Raw genomic sequence first — 15,114 nt, 5'->3', positions numbered from 1 at the left:
TTAGGCCGAGGGAGCCGGCGTTTATCCACACACAGCTTTCCAGGTCATGTGGCCAGTATGACCAAACTGCTTCTGGCACAACGCAACACTGTGACAGAAGCCAGAGCGCATGGAAACGCTTTTCAAGTGGGTATTTTTGATTGAAGTATAGGTGCATTATGGCTTGCAGCTGGTGCAATGTGAAAACATCAGGGACACAATTAGGGGTGAAGGAATTCAATTTGGCCTACATTTATAAGGAAAACAATCTTCATTTGCACCTTTTGAAACATGCTCAGTGAAGCACTACTGTCCTCTGAAATGTGTAGTTCTCTGAATTTTGCAAAGCAGTTCTCTAGCCAAGAGATGCACATGCTAGGGTAAAGTGTATATTAATATAATAGCATACAACCCTTTATAGAAGGGGAAATTGTTTTGCAAGAATTTGTATATTAGTCAAGATTGCATACAGGAGAAATAGGCACTAAAATGCTGAATTTTCATGAGAACTATTTTTTTTAAATTTGCAATCTGAGAAACGTTGGGTGCTGAATTTAAGAGTGGAAAAATGAGAAACCAAGGGGAAAAAATTGACAGATTTTTGCTGACCTCAGTCACAATCCAGGACAAAGGCAGAGGCTAAGCAATGGGGTCTAAGCCACCAGACCTCCACACCCACCCACATGGGGAGAAGCCCCTTTGAATTTGATGGAACTTATTTCTGAGTGCATGTGCATACAGGGGCAGCCGGAGATGCTTTGATGCCTGAGAAATGCCCCTTGCATGCCTCCATAATGGGAGTGGGGGTGAAGCTCTGCAAGGGTTTCTCCTCAAGCAAAAGTCCCTGCTGAATCTCCCTTTCTGCCACCTGGTGAGGGCTTCTCCTTGGTCTGGTTGGCCACTGTGGAAAAAGGATGCTGGACCAGATGAGCCATGGGCCCGATCCAGCAGGCTGTGTTCATATGCCAATTTCCTGTTCAGATATTTAGCTTCTGGAGACCCTGGGAGCAGAGAGCTGAATCCTGAAGGAAACTCTTGCAACTCATATGAACAACATTTTAACATTGTGAGTTATTGGGTTGTTTTTATTTTGATTATGTACTTAGTGGTTTTATATTCTGATTTTATCCTGTGAACTGCCCTGAGACCTGTGGGTGTGTATAGGGTGGTATATAAATTCAATAAATAATAGTAATAAATAATTTTATTGATGATTTGTTAATTAGATTGTATGACTTATGCTGTTTAGGCTTTCAAAGATTAGCAGCAGCCCCTTGAAATTGTGCTCATTAAAAAAAGGTAAGCAGCCAGTCCAGTTGTTAAAGGACTGATGAGATGTGATCCATTTGTCCACTCCACCCCCCCAATTAGCAGCCAATCAGTTGTACTTTGAATTATTTTTTTCTTAGATCTTCAAAAGAGCCACATGCATAAGACGTGGCAGTAATCTAGTCTGGAGGTTACCTGGTCTCAATCAACTGGAGGGTGTGCCCCTCACAGGGGTGAACAGGTGCCATGGGTCTCAAAAGGAAGAAGAAGTAGTAGTAGTAGTAGTAGTAGTAGTAGTAGTTTGGATTTGATATCCCACCTTTCACTCCCCTTCAGGAGTCTCAAAGCGGCTAACATTCTCCTTTCCCTTCCTCCCCCACAACAAACTCTCTGTGAGGTGAGTGGGGCTGAGAGACTTCAAAGAAGTGTGACTGGTCCAAGGTCACCCAGCAGCTGCATGTGGCGGAGCGGAGACATGAACCCGGTTCCCCAGATTACGAGACTACCGCTCTTAACCACTACACCACACTGGCTAGTGGATTTGTTACAGTGCCTTAAAACCACCCCCACTATATTGTTCTACAACTGCTTTTCATTCTGACCCTGTGTCCTTCTTCCACATATCTCCCACTGTCTTTTGAGACACCCAGAACTAGAAATCGACTGGAAAGAACCAGAAGGACTAATCCTGAAACTGGGCAAATTCTATTAACGTCAACAGGAGCTAATAAGAAAACAAGGCAATAAATAAAGTACAGAGGTCGGGGTGATAAACTGAAGAAGAGATTGATTGGGGAGCAACACATGATTCCAGCTGGTAAAGGATGGCTTGGCTTTTAGAGGTGGACGACAGGGTGGCATGAATGGTTCCAATTGCTTCAAGGGAGATCACAGCCAGGTAGCTTGTAAAATAATCTCTGGCTAGCCAGAGATCCAACTGCTAGATGATCATAAAATAGTTAGAAGCTGAAAGCTCAGCCTAAGTATCTGTATGAGCTCCACAAGGGATGGCGGAAGAATCTGATCATAGAATTGTAGAGTTGGAAGACACCACAAGGATCACCTAGCGGCAAGCAAATCCCACCCATGAAACACATGCCCTTTTTAAGGTCCCAACGGGCTTCCTGCAGGCCAGGTGACCGCTCTGGTCCTGTTCTCTATGATCCATGCGTCAGATGACCGCTCTGCAACCCATTTCTCTATGACCCCCACTTCTTAGTTGCTTCCGCGTCAGGCGGAAATGGGCTTGGCGCGCAGGCGCAGTAACGAGAACAGCGTTCGCCGCCGACTGACAGGAGCCGGTTTTCGGGCTCTCCCGCGACGATGTCCCGCAAGCAAGCGGCAAAGGCCCGGCCGGGGAAGGCGGAGACGGAACGGAAACGGGACGAGCGAGCGGCTCGGAGGGCGCTGGCGCGCGAAAGGCGGAACCGACCCCAGGCCGAGGGCGAGGGAGGCCTGGCCGGGCAGCTGCAGGCGCTCGGGCTGCGCCTCAGGGAGGTGCCGGGCGACGGGTGAGCCATGCCCCGCCCTCTCAGCTTTAAAACCCCGCCCACCGCAACGGCTCCTGCTCGCGAGAGGGAGATCTAAGCTACACCCGCCTACAACCCTCCACGCCCCGCCCACAGCCGCCCTCTGCGCGCGAGGGTTCCAAGCCACGGCCTTTGCAGCTGAGGCGCCAGTGGTTGCTTTGTTCCGTCCCTCAACTTTGATGTCTAGAAGCAAACTCCGCCCACTCTCAGTGGCTCCGCCCCTACGGCCCAGCAAACGTTCTGAGCCAAGACCCCGTTCCCAACAGTGGCGTAGCGTGGGTTGTCAGCACCCGGGGCAAGGCAAGTAATTTGCGCCCCCTAACCCGTGGATTTTAGCACTCGAGCCAGGTAGGGGCAGAGAGCTGCGAGTGCGAGCGAGCGCCCCCAGATGTTGCGCCCGGTGCGGCCGGCCCCCCCTGCACCCCCCCACGCTACGCCACTGGTTCCCAATATCTTTCTTTAGCGTTGCCAGCTTATTTTCTGGCGTTTTTAAAAGGCCCCTGTGTTTTTATCAAGCTCAAGACAGTCAGGAGTCTGGCATGTAAAGCTTTCCTTCTCTCCATGGTAGGAAGTTGTGGGGAAAAAGCTGCTGTTGAATTTCCTTGTTTTCTTTAGATTCATTAAAGGAGCAAGTTGGAAAAGGAAGCAGAATTATACTCCCTGCTCCTTCCCCAAGGACTGCCATCTTTATCCATTTCTCATTTATTTATTTATTTATTTATTTATTTATGCAACGAACCTTTCTCCTGCTTTTTAGACAAAAAAGGCTCTCAAGAATAGCTTACAGAATGCTCTAAAAAGTCTAAAACGGAAAAGCAGACTTTCCCTGTTCTCAGGCTGGCAGTCTGAAAAGGTGCAGCCAGAGCTTTTTTTCTGTGGGGATGCAGGGGGATACATACCCCTAAACATTTTGTGAATCTTTGTACTTTTGTCCATTTCCTGTATTTCCCCCGGTTTGAACTAGAAAATGGTGACTTTCTTGAGTCAAAATGAGAGTACAGTACAGTACTCCTAAACATTTTTAAAGAAAAAAGCACTGGGTGCAGCACAAAAGGAAAATGGATTGGGATAGAGGAGGAAATAAACCCAGGTATCAGTTCTTAAGTTTTTAAGTTATTTTTGGGATCCTTAAAAAAAGCAGTATGATTATAAACACACAAAAGGAAATGTGAGGATCAGGGACATAGGCTTGGCTAGACAGACATCCAAATTGTATTGTACTGGAGGGAAAACCTTGTATAGTGTGATTTGACAAAAGAGCTTAGTAAGACCATGGCACCTGCTTTGCATGCAGAAAGTCCCAGGATCAATACTGGCATCTTCAGGTAGAGCTGAGGGAGGCCCCTGTTGAAAATTCTGGAGACCTGCTGCTGCCTGTGAGTGTAAAGCTAGATGCACCAGTGGCATAATTCAGAGTAAGGCAGCTTCTTATGGACCTCTGTTGATTCAGTCCTGAATTGTTAATAAACCAAGGACCATGATTTTACTCCACCACCCTTTGACAAATCTCCTTCAGACAAACTCAATTGGGCATAATGTCTTCCCACAGGAACTGCTTGTTCCGGGCTCTTGGGGACCAGCTTGAAGGTCACTCTCGAGACCACCTCAAACACCGCCAGGAAACTGTGGACTACATGATAAAGCAACGGGAGGACTTTGAGCCTTTTGTGGAGGATGATGTTCCTTTTGAGAAACACGGTGGGTGCCCTTTGTGAGAGGCGGAAGTTGTGCCTACTGCTGCTTTTGAGTGCTGTTTGTCCAAAATACAGGCTGCTAGGCTGCTAAGTGGGATCAGCCAGCGGGAATATGTATTGCCAGAGCCGTCTTTCCTATTGGGCTTACTGGCGCGTTGCGTCAGGTCTCTGGCCTCTCGGGCGCCCCAGCGAGAGGAGGAGCTGCGCAGGTTTGCAGGCGGCCACTCCTTTCCCTGCACGCCCGCCAGCTGTGCCCCATCAACCATATGACTGGCGGGCATGCAGCTTGCCTCCCAAGCCTCCGCAGGAGGAGAGCAATCCCTGCAGAGGCTTAGGATGGAAACTGCGCCCTGCCAACTATATGACTAGCGGTCTGCAGCTTCCTTCCCAAGCCTCCGTGGGAGGAGAGTGATCTCCGCAGAGGCTAGGAAAAGGTCGACAAGTCAACAACTCTGGGAAACGGGGTGCCGGAGGTATCTTTGCACCACGGCGCCAGATATGCTTAAGACGGCCCTGTGTATTGCACTGGTTCTAAGCTCTCTTCAAAGTGCTGGTGCTTATATTTAAAGCTTTCCATTGCAGGGGTGGCTAACCTGTGACCCTCAGAGGGTGCTGGACTGCAATTCCTGGCATCCCTGACTCTTGCTTGGGCCTGATGGGAGTTAGCCACTCCTGCTTTATGGCTTGGCATCAGGGTCTGTATGTTGAGGTCACATTCAAAACCTAGAAAGGTTGCATAGGTACCCCTGCCTGTACGGGCCAGTCTTGCCAGACTCTAGGGTTGTGCGCTCATCTCACTCTATAGGCCGAGAGCCAGCGCTGTCCGCAGACACTTCCGGGTCACGTGGCCAGCGTGACAAGCTGCATCTGGCGAGCCAGCGCAGCACACGGAACGCTGTTTACCTTCCCGCTGGTAAGCGGTCCCTATTTATCTACTTGCACCCGGAGGTGCTTTCGAACTGCTAGGTTGGCAGTCGCTGGGACCGAACAACGGGAGCGCACCCCGCCGCGGGGATTCGGACCGCCGACCATGCGATCGGCAAGTCCTAGGCGCTGAGGTTTTACCCACAGCGCCACCCGTGTCCCACTAGAAAGGTTGCCTAGGACATGTCTGTTTTTATTTTCCCAGGCATCTAGGTTAACATATAATTCTCCTGTTGTGCTCTTATGTTTGTCTCGCCCTGCTGTGCTACTACTGTTGTTGCTGTTGAACTGTTTAAAATGCTTGTCTAACTCCGCTTTCCTCACCTTGCCACTTTCCAGATATTTGGATTATAATTTCCATAGTTGCTGTCTGGGGCCTCTGGGAATCTTCCAAAACATCTGGAAGATGGCAAGTTAAGGAAGCCTGTTTGAATTGTGGGATGTATGTACAATACTAGGGCTGTAATAATTCCGGGGATCTCAAAGGCAGAATTGATGAAAGGGGGTAATTTCCAAAAGGCGGTGGTTTGTCCTGGCAAGTGAATAAAAAAATGTTGGTTTTTTGGCGTTTTTGTAAGAAAAAGCTCAACAATTTTGGGGTTTGTCTAAAAAAAGCTAGAAATTCAATATCTCTTGGCGTTTTTACTTTTTGAAATATGGCAACCCTATACAATACATACCAACACTTGGAGGCCTTTGGAAGAAAAAATGTGTGTACTCCAATGCATTGCATCAGAATAAGTCTCAGCCTACATTCACATTGTATCATTATAGGAGAACCATTAATATTTCCATACGTAGTCATAAACTGTTTCAGAGTCCCATATTTGCTTTAAATTGGGAGTGAATGTTGTCAGTGACACAGGTTTATAGATAAAACATCTCCATGTACCCCATCAAGAGCTGAATGGGATCCTGCAGGTCTTGGTTGCCTGGCATTACTCCAAGTGAATGTCCCTTTAGCAACTTCACTTGTTCTTGTCAAAGGGTCTTTTGTTCTGTGCTGTTGCCATTGCCTTATCTGTGTAGCATCTTTCTTTTATTTGCTTTTTGTCCGCCTTCAATGTACATTTCATTTCTTCTGCTCCTCTCTTCTTATCTTTTCCAGTTGCCAATTTGGCACAGCCTGGAACTTTTGCTGGCAACGATGCCATTGTAGCCTTTGCAAAGAACAATCAAGTCAATGTTGTCATTCACCAGCTCAATGCCCCTTTGTGGCAGGTAAGCCTCAAAACACTCAATTTGTCATAATGTGCCATTACTCCGGTTAATGCATAATTTTCCTCCTGTTGCAATACGGCTTACAATTTTCCAAATTTGGAGAAGGAGGGCCAGCCCCTTTCTTATGCAAAATAGGCATCTAGATTATATTATTTCAGTCCACCCCACATAGGCCTGTCTATGACAACTTGTTTGGAATTGCGGCTGGTACAAAATGTTACAAATATTACATTGGAATAATGTCACCATTCATATTTCCCTTGGTCTTGAAATCCTCTGCCATACTTATAAGCTGGGCTTCAGTCTCTCCAAATTTGGACTTTCCTTTTACTGGTATTTCTGACACAGCTGACCCATGAAACGCATCCTTGCTAAGGATCTAGGTGCTGGATGGGGGAACTGGCAGAAGGGAGTTCTTCTTGGTAGAGTTATGAGAGGCTTGCGGGCCTCCCCTTCACTGAGCTAGATAGATGGAAACTGTAGAACCAATAAATCACATGAATCCTCACTGGAAATGGCAAGCACTTGCCTCAGTAAAGGCATTGCTTCTTTTTGAGGAAGTTGAATGCTCTTGAAAGCATCCAGATTTAAAGCCCCACTTGCACCAATCTCTCATCATTCATCTGCCCCGACCCACTCTTCTTTCTCAGATTCGTGGAACAGACAAAAGCAACGCTCGAGAGCTGCACATTGCATATCGATATGGAGAGCACTATGACAGCGTCCGGAAGATTAACGACAACTCTGAGGCTCCTGCCCGGCTACAGACAGAGGTTGGTTCTGGGCCCTGCTAGGTACTCTCTGGAGATGTTCCTGACATGGGGCTTTCTCTTTTTGCTGAACAGTGGATGCTTAGCTTGGCAATACAGTGATGCTGTAAAAGCAAAGTAATGCATTTTAACAGATTTCATACCCTGTTAAAACAGATGTTGTGGAATGAATTAAGCAGTGGGTGGGAGCCTGCTTGGATTTAATTATCCAAGCTGGGTAAGATAAGGGTTTAGAAGGGATGCCTAGCTCAGCTATAGAGCACTTGCTTGGCATGCAGAAGGAGCAGGTGTAGTTCCTGGCAACTCCAGCTAATAAAGGATCTCTGATAGCAGGTACCAGATACTCTGACCCACTGTCAAAGGTGAATTGACACTCTCCCTGAAGCGTGTGGCTGCTCAGTTTCATGCAGTGCTGCAACCATCTTCTGATCATTTAGCCCGTTTCCTGGTGATTTTTCCTTCCAGAAACTGCTGGGCAGGTGGGAATAATTCTGGCTTGCAACTGAAATTGTTGAAGACACACATTCACTGACACTTGCTTTCTCTCTCTCTTTCACTCACATACACTTCCATGTGCAGAAGCCTCTGGGGAGTCCTTGAGCAGCTGTGCATGGCTCTTTCCCACCTGGGTGGTCTCCTGTCTGCCTGCTGAGAGACCGATTACATCGGAAAGGCACTGGGTTTATTTATTTGTGTATATTTTTGTAAACCATTTTGGTTTACAAAATGTAAGCCAATTCTGGGTTACAAAATTTTTGTAAACCATTTTGTAAGCCATATTTTCCAAACCATTTTGTTTGAATAGTGGCCTATAAATATTTTCAGTGGAATAAATGGCAGGCCTTGCTCACACGATACACCCGTACCCCCCCCCCCGACATAGGATGACATATTGCAATGCCTTCCTGTCATTCCAGATGTTGGTCAGAAACGAATGTAATAAAAAAGAGAAGGAGGAAGCAGAATCAGAAGAGGAAGTCCAAGACGAAATTGAGGATGCTGTCCAGAAAGTGCGGAATGCAACCGGCTGCCTGGTGAGCCTGTGCCATTCCTTTGCTTGGGGAAATGCTGGTGGAGGTCCCTCTTGGGCAGTGAGGGGTGGGAAGCCCAAGGCCCCCCCAGATAGTGATGATAATGGAATTGAGATCCCATCAGTTCCAGTAGTCCCATCAGTAGTCAGGGATGATTAAAGCTGTCCCTTGACAGTGTCTGGAGGTCCACAGATTTCCTTCTCTTGCTGTAAGATGGGTGTAACCTCAGCCCCAGGAGCTAAATGTGCCCCTAGTTGGCACTAGGCTAAGCCCCCTCTCCCCTAGCTGCAGCCCTCATCTGCCATTCGTCGTTCCCTCCTTAAGTGTTTCTTCCTGCTAGAATATGTTATTGAACTCTGAGAACGCATCTTGGTTGGCTGGGTGGATAATACAGAGGGTTATGTGCGTAAACAAGCCTGCTGTACAACGGTAAAATTCACTGTCTATCTGGCACATGTTGTTTGCTTTTCAGGATTCTGATTTAATCATCCGGATCCTTGAAACGGAGGACTACAATATCGAGTCTGCAATATTTGTTGTGTGTCAGATAAATGAAGTGAAAAGGCTCCGTGAGTAATGGGTTGCTCTTGCCACACAGTTACCAATTACAGTAAAGCAGCCAGTTTGAAATAAAGGAGGGAAGCAACATGGAAGCGGAACACGCCCCGCCTCCCCCCAAATCCCTGCATTGCAGGGGTTTGGATTTGATGGCCCTTGGCGTCCTTTCCAACTTTACAATTCTATGATTCTAAGAGCCTTCCAGAGGCTGCAGTTAAGTGTTCCTGGCCCACAGTCTTCCATTGTGTTCACAGCATCTTCCTGATAGGTTAACTAAGGGAGAATTATAAGGCAGGTGCATGAATCTCACCTGTCAAACATGCCCTGCCACTTCAGAGATGGAATAGATATGGAGGGATAAGGACCTAAAAAGAGGCTGGGTGCTGGATCAGGCCAAAGGGAGTCCATCTAGTTCGGGGGTGGACTTCAATCTTTCAAATTTCAGTGGTGCCCTGTGTGAGGCCAAAATTTCATGCCTCCTGCCTCTCATCTTCCTTTCTGTTCAATTCACTACATCATAGTTACGACACCCTGCAGCGCCCCCTAGGCTTGATCCCCCAGTGTAGCAGTACTGGTCACACTGTTCTTATTCCACCTCTGTCTAGTCCCCCATCCTGTTCTCACAGGGGCCAACCAGATGACTGTGGGAAACTGGCAAGCTGGAGCACTCTCCCCTCTTGTGGTTTCCAGCAATGGCTGCTATTCAGAGACATGCTGCCTCTGATAGTGGAGGGAGAACGTAGCCATGCTGGCTAGTAGCTACTGATAGCCCTACTTGTCTAGAGCTGCCCAAGCTGGTGTCTGCCACAACCTCCTCTGGCAGGTGGGGATAGGGGGGGTGTACTTAGCTCTCCCACCTCCTTGCTGCTTCCCATTTACAGATACGCTGTTCCAGGCAGCTACAAGACCAGGAAATAAACCCACGGGGGGGGGGGACCACTTGCAGGAAGGAATGGATGGATGGGAGACAGGCTGGCTTAAGCCTTCTGTTTGCTGGTTCTCCCTTGCTACCCTTTCCTCCCCTCTGCCACTCCACAATAATGGCCCATTCCACTGCATCTTCTAGAATCAGTATTGTGGAATGGGGAGGGACCCCAAGGGCAATCTAGTCCACCCCCTTGGCCCAGGATGGGTCTCTGACAAATCACTGTCTTTCTCCTAGATGCTGAGAAAGCCCAGGAAGCCCAGGAGACAAACCGACCAAAACTGCATCCCAGGCCAGCCCTGTGGGAAGAGAATGGAAGTGGCACTAGGATTTTTGGGAGCCAGGAAATAGAAAACAACAAGCCCCAAATGAGCTCGCTGGAAGGAAACCAAGCCAGTAAAAAACAGGCACCAAAGGTATCTTGAAGGGGAGGGGGAGGGGGAGTTCTGTGGGAGCCCTGGGGTCCGTCCCCCCCGCCTTGCAGTGATACTTTTAATGGGGGATTCCACAGAGGAATCTGCCTGGATGATGTCAGAGTCACATCCCAGGCAGAAATTCTGAGATCTGCTCTCTCCCGACATGTCCTTCCAGCATTGCCATCCATCTCCTTGTCCAGACACTCCACTCAGGCTTGTGGTGGTATCACTTAAAAAGAAATCCCTTCAATGCATGTGCTTCATCCAAAACAGCCTTGCCCGACCTTGTGTCCTCCAAGTTCATGACTCCATCAGCCCCAGAGCTGGTGGGAATTGTACTCAAAACTGCCTGCAGGGCATTAGGTTGGGGAAGGGTGATCTTTAAAACTGCAGTCTTGCCAAATCAGTCATTCCCTTAATTCCTACTGTCCCATACCCTAGACACACAGAACTGATCTGATTTGTAGTCCAGATTTGTGAATCCAGATAAGATCTGGTCTGGACCTGTTCATAGCATTCTAACTTTCCTCCAGCTCCCAACCCTGGTGTCCTTACATGGCTTTATAATTAATAACTGCAGCAGTTTGGAAACTGTCTGGCTTTCTGAGTGCTGTGTTGAGCTACCGATCAGCACAAATTGCCATGAATCGATCTGGGACAGCCTAATTTTCTCCGGAGCGATTTGTTGCTTCTTCCATCCAATCTGAACAGGGAAAAAATTGGCCTGATTCAGTTCTGAATTTGGCCAAAGCTGTTGCACAGCCCTAAGTCCCACAGAATGATTGAAGCAGCTCCTGTCATTTTGTTATTTGCTTGTTGTGCTGCCACTCTCTCCTCCTGCTCATCCAGGACAATGGCAAAGTCCATCCCTTTCTTCGTGTTCCCTTTGTTTAGGCCTTGGTCCCTGCCTTCTTCTGACACTTGCACCCCCAGACTCTGCTACCCAGGGGATCCCTCTAAATCACAGTCCTCCTCCTCCTCCTTCAGTGCTTTGCTAATTCTCCCCTCCGGCAGGTGTCCAACAGGCAGGAGAAGAAGCAACAGCGACTGGAGAAGAAGCGAAGGCAGGAAGACAGACACCGGCAGAAAGTCCTAGGAAGCAAGAGCAACCTCTCAGACAATAATAAGAACGCCATGGAGTCTGAGTCGCAGGTCACCCTGGTGAAGACCATTGCGGCTCTCAACATCTGACTTAATGGTGTTTCCCCATTTCTGATGTGCGTGGGAAAGTGAAACTCTGGCCGCTGAACTTTGCACCCCAAAAGTACCCTCTTCAGAGCAAACACTTCGCCCCTGTCTGTCTTTGTGAACAGGGGTGTCTGCTATGCTGTTTAACTGACAGTTAAACAATTCTTCAGTTGTGCACAAGAACACTGGTGTGGGATGGCTGAGCAGTTCCTGTGCTGGAGCCTGGACAACAGAGGCCTTAGGGGTGGAATCCCCAATCATGGATCCTCTTGCTGCAGAGCTCATGGAATTTGCTCCCGAATCTTCTATGGCCACTTCCCAATTTGTCTTATTTTCAGTGACCCCCACCTGCAGGAGGGTTAAAGGGTTTCTTTGCTCAGGAACACACCTTCTTTTTGGCAAAGTCAGCAGGGAAAAAAGAAAACTGCTTCTGACTTACATCCCAAAGTGAAAACTTATCTACCAAAGTTGGTACTGAGCCTGTTAGATTGTTGCTTTCTCCTCCCAATCCTACTCCCCATGGCAATATTGTTAAATTCTAGACAATGATCAATCGTGCACTTTAGCCTACGGAAATGATGGTGGCTTGTGTCTGGGTGTGTGTGTGGAGGGTTGTGGGTTGTGTGCATAGTAGCAAATTCTATACAGACAGGCCGATAGTGTAGAGAAACTTTTCCTATCTGCGGCAGGGTTTGTTTGATCAATTACTCACTTGCACCCCTAGCAGGAATAGGCCACAATTGTGTCACACCACTGGTTGGGCAGCTGTCCACCATTACAGACTTGTAGGGGAAGGACCAGATCTCATCTTGTGCCTGCCCTTGTGGGATTCTTAGTCCTGCCCCACTTATGCAGGGAGATGGGCTCCTCCTGTGGGGGTGGGCAAATCAGAGTATGAAGCGGTTGAGCAGCGCTACCTAAGTTGGATTTCAACTGTGGCCACTTCACCAACAATCGGGAGGAAATGGACAAGCCCCATCCTTGCCAGCTTACTAGTATGTGATGCAAACAAGGCTGAACCAAAGTGTACTTTCATTTTGAACACTGGCAGTTTTGTTTCCTTGTGAATGTCATGGCCTTCATCCAAAGACACTTGGTACTCAAAGAATTACTTCTTCATCATGTTAAAATTTATAGACCCAAGAAATTATACTGGCAAACTTCCAAGGGACACTTGTTCGTTAATTTTGTTCGCTAAAAAACCCCTATTTTCCTCCCTAAAGAGTTCTATTATAGTTGGGGTTTTTAAAAGGCTAATTCAGCAGATATTGCAGGGAAAGGGAAGCTACCCCCCGCCCGCAATCCCACCAGCTGCTTTTGGATTCCAATCCTTGTCATCTCTGGCCAGTTCCTAGGCTGACTGGAGTGGAACAGGGTTTGTGTGATTTCAATATATATATTCTGCAGTTGCCGTAAAGAGTGGGTTTAGTATGCCTAAATGGGTTGATTCGGAAGGCGAAATTTGGATGGAAGCAACTTTTTTATCCTAGTGCTGCGACAGTTGGAAAATGTAGCACTTGCCTGATGGCGGTTTGGAAACAGGGTTCTGGTGCTTCTGATACTTATAAGCCAAAGGGTGGATTTAGCCAACACATACTAAAAAATGCCATGCAACTAAAAAAGGGCAGAGGGAAAGCTTAGGACCACCGGGAGTGGCATGATGCAAGCTGCTAGTGCAGCCTTGGCCACTTGGGAGCTGTTAGTTCAATACACCTGGAGAGCAGCAATTTGGCCAAGACTGCTGTAAAGGCAGTGGTTGCCCCTGCCCTTAGAACGGAAGCTGATGCCAGAGCTGTCAATCATGCCTCTCACCAGGCTAGGCTGACAGACAGTTTGGTGAAGGTTCTCCTTACAGTTAGTTCTATGGTGCCAACAATCTGGACAGCTGTTCAGCAACCCCAAGAACTTTTCCTCTCGGTGACATCAAGTAATGACAGTCCTCTTCGTTCTGGAAAAGAGAGCCATAGCAGAGATCCAGTTTTGAGGTTGTAAATATGTTTGGTGGATAATGGAGGGGATAAAAGTTCTGCATCTTTGTGGTTATCAAAATAAAGTTGGCCTTGTTGGGGCTATCAACCAGTTAAAACAGCCACGTTTCCCTTTTACAAGCCTGTGGTTCTTCCTGGCAGTGGCCCACAGCCCAAGAGCAGGTCTTGCGCTGGCATTTAGGATTGCACATGCCACTGCTTTCCCCAGCATGCGCAAATTGTATGTGCACTCTAGTCCCACCCACTTTTGCCTCTGGCCCCCGACTGCCATTGGCACATGAAACACTTGCCTCTGCAGGAAAGTTCAAGGGGCAAAAAAATAAAATCTGAACCTAAGGGAAAGCAGTGCTAAAAACCAGCAATAAAAGCAGTTAAAGCACCAAAGGCAGGGATAAAAATCAGAGTTTTATGTGGTGCAGAAAAAGACGGCTGCTGAGTGCCTCTGGGAAGAATTTTCCACTCAGAGGCTTAACATTGTCAAGGTCCTAATATTCTCTTTGCTTGTATTCTTATTTCTTATTACATTTATATCTCCCCTTTTCCTCCTATATGATTACAACCCACATGATTCCCCCTCCCTCACTTTATTCCCATGACACTCCTGTGGAGAGAGTGTGACTGACCTGAGGTCATCCAGGGAGCTTCATGGCTGAGTGAGGATTTGAACGCTGGTCTCCAAGTCCTGGTCTGGCACTCTAGTCACTAAACCACCCTGACACACATATACACACACTTGGCACATGTAGTGGAGTGGTTTGCCTCTGGGTAATCCTGAAGATAGCAGAGTGTTTGACCCATATCTTGGAAGAACAGGGGCAGCAAGGCCTTTGTGTTCCCCAAGCAAAAACATGTTGGACACATCAGGCAGTTTAGCCCACCTTGCAGTATAATTTGAGATTTATCAAATTCCAGTGCCAACAGAAATGCAAGAATTTGCAAAGGATATGTCCATTTGAAGGATGAGCAAAACACCATAGCTTCTTTTGAGTATATTTGGGGTCTGTTTACAAAATCATAAGACAAGATCAACATTGTCCTGAGCTAACCTTGCCTGCAAACATCTGATGAACTCAGCCAAGTGGAGCAAACATTTCAGGGCTCTAGAAATAATATTCACTGCCTACAGTGTTTGGCGCATATCTTTCATCCTGAGGGCAGATCCCTTATTTAACCTGTTTGGGCTTGATAAATATTTGGTCTTGACATTTGCTCAGCCTTTGAGGCAGGGCAGCAAATCCCACAAGTATTCATGCTGCTTAATGCCCACTTTGGGATCACGGATTAGACTCCGCTTGTCAGTAGTGCCTGCTCTTCATCTGCTTGCACTGGAGTCTCTAGCTGGATACTTTTTGGTTCTCATGGAAACTGCTTGGCTACTGTCCATGCCTTCACTGGTTACATGTGACAAACTCTCAGTGGTAAAACTGCCTTCATCTGTGGAGGCAGAGTACAGTATAGTCATTGTGGCTAGTAGCCCTAAAGCCCTACCTTGCTCTTCATTGTGCTGAACCTCTTCTCTAATTCTATTTTCTTTTCTTAAATGCAGGGGAAGCATTCAAAAAGGTACCTCCCAATTGCAGTTCAAAGTAGTGTAGCTCAGTCCTACAAACCTACAGACGAGC

General features: G+C 47.5%; 1 protein-coding gene across 1 annotated transcript; it reads left to right on the top strand.

The window, feature by feature from the left end:
* Window positions 1-2,462: 2,462 nt before the first annotated feature.
* OTUD3 (OTU deubiquitinase 3) lies at window positions 2,463-13,590 on the top strand. The gene is made up of 8 exons (XM_081202343.1): window positions 2,463-2,759; window positions 4,327-4,475; window positions 6,504-6,616; window positions 7,267-7,389; window positions 8,304-8,420; window positions 8,890-8,986; window positions 10,138-10,316; window positions 11,331-13,590. The coding sequence occupies exons 1-8, from the start codon at window positions 2,572-2,574 to the stop codon at window positions 11,505-11,507; spliced, it is 1,143 nt and encodes a 380-aa protein (XP_081058469.1). The 5' UTR covers window positions 2,463-2,571; the 3' UTR covers window positions 11,508-13,590.
* The last annotated feature ends 1,524 nt before the right edge of the window (window positions 13,591-15,114 follow it).

This window comes from Podarcis bocagei (genome assembly GCF_964188305.1).
Source record: "Podarcis bocagei genome assembly, chromosome: 7".
In the NCBI taxonomy this organism is placed as follows: Eukaryota; Metazoa; Chordata; class Lepidosauria; order Squamata; family Lacertidae; genus Podarcis; species Podarcis bocagei.
Note: the sequence above shows the minus strand (reverse complement) of the source record. Positions and strands in the feature narration are given on the sequence as shown.

Coding starts and splice junctions, on each gene's coding strand:
- OTUD3 (XM_081202343.1), top strand. CDS start 2,572: ATGTCCCGCAAGCAAGCGGCAAAGGCCCGGCCGGGGAAGGCGGAGACG. Junction 7,390..8,303: donor CTGCCCGGCTACAGACAGAG/GTTGGTTCTGGG, acceptor CTGTCATTCCAG/ATGTTGGTCAGAAACGAATG. Junction 8,421..8,889: donor GGAATGCAACCGGCTGCCTG/GTGAGCCTGTGC, acceptor TTTGCTTTTCAG/GATTCTGATTTAATCATCCG.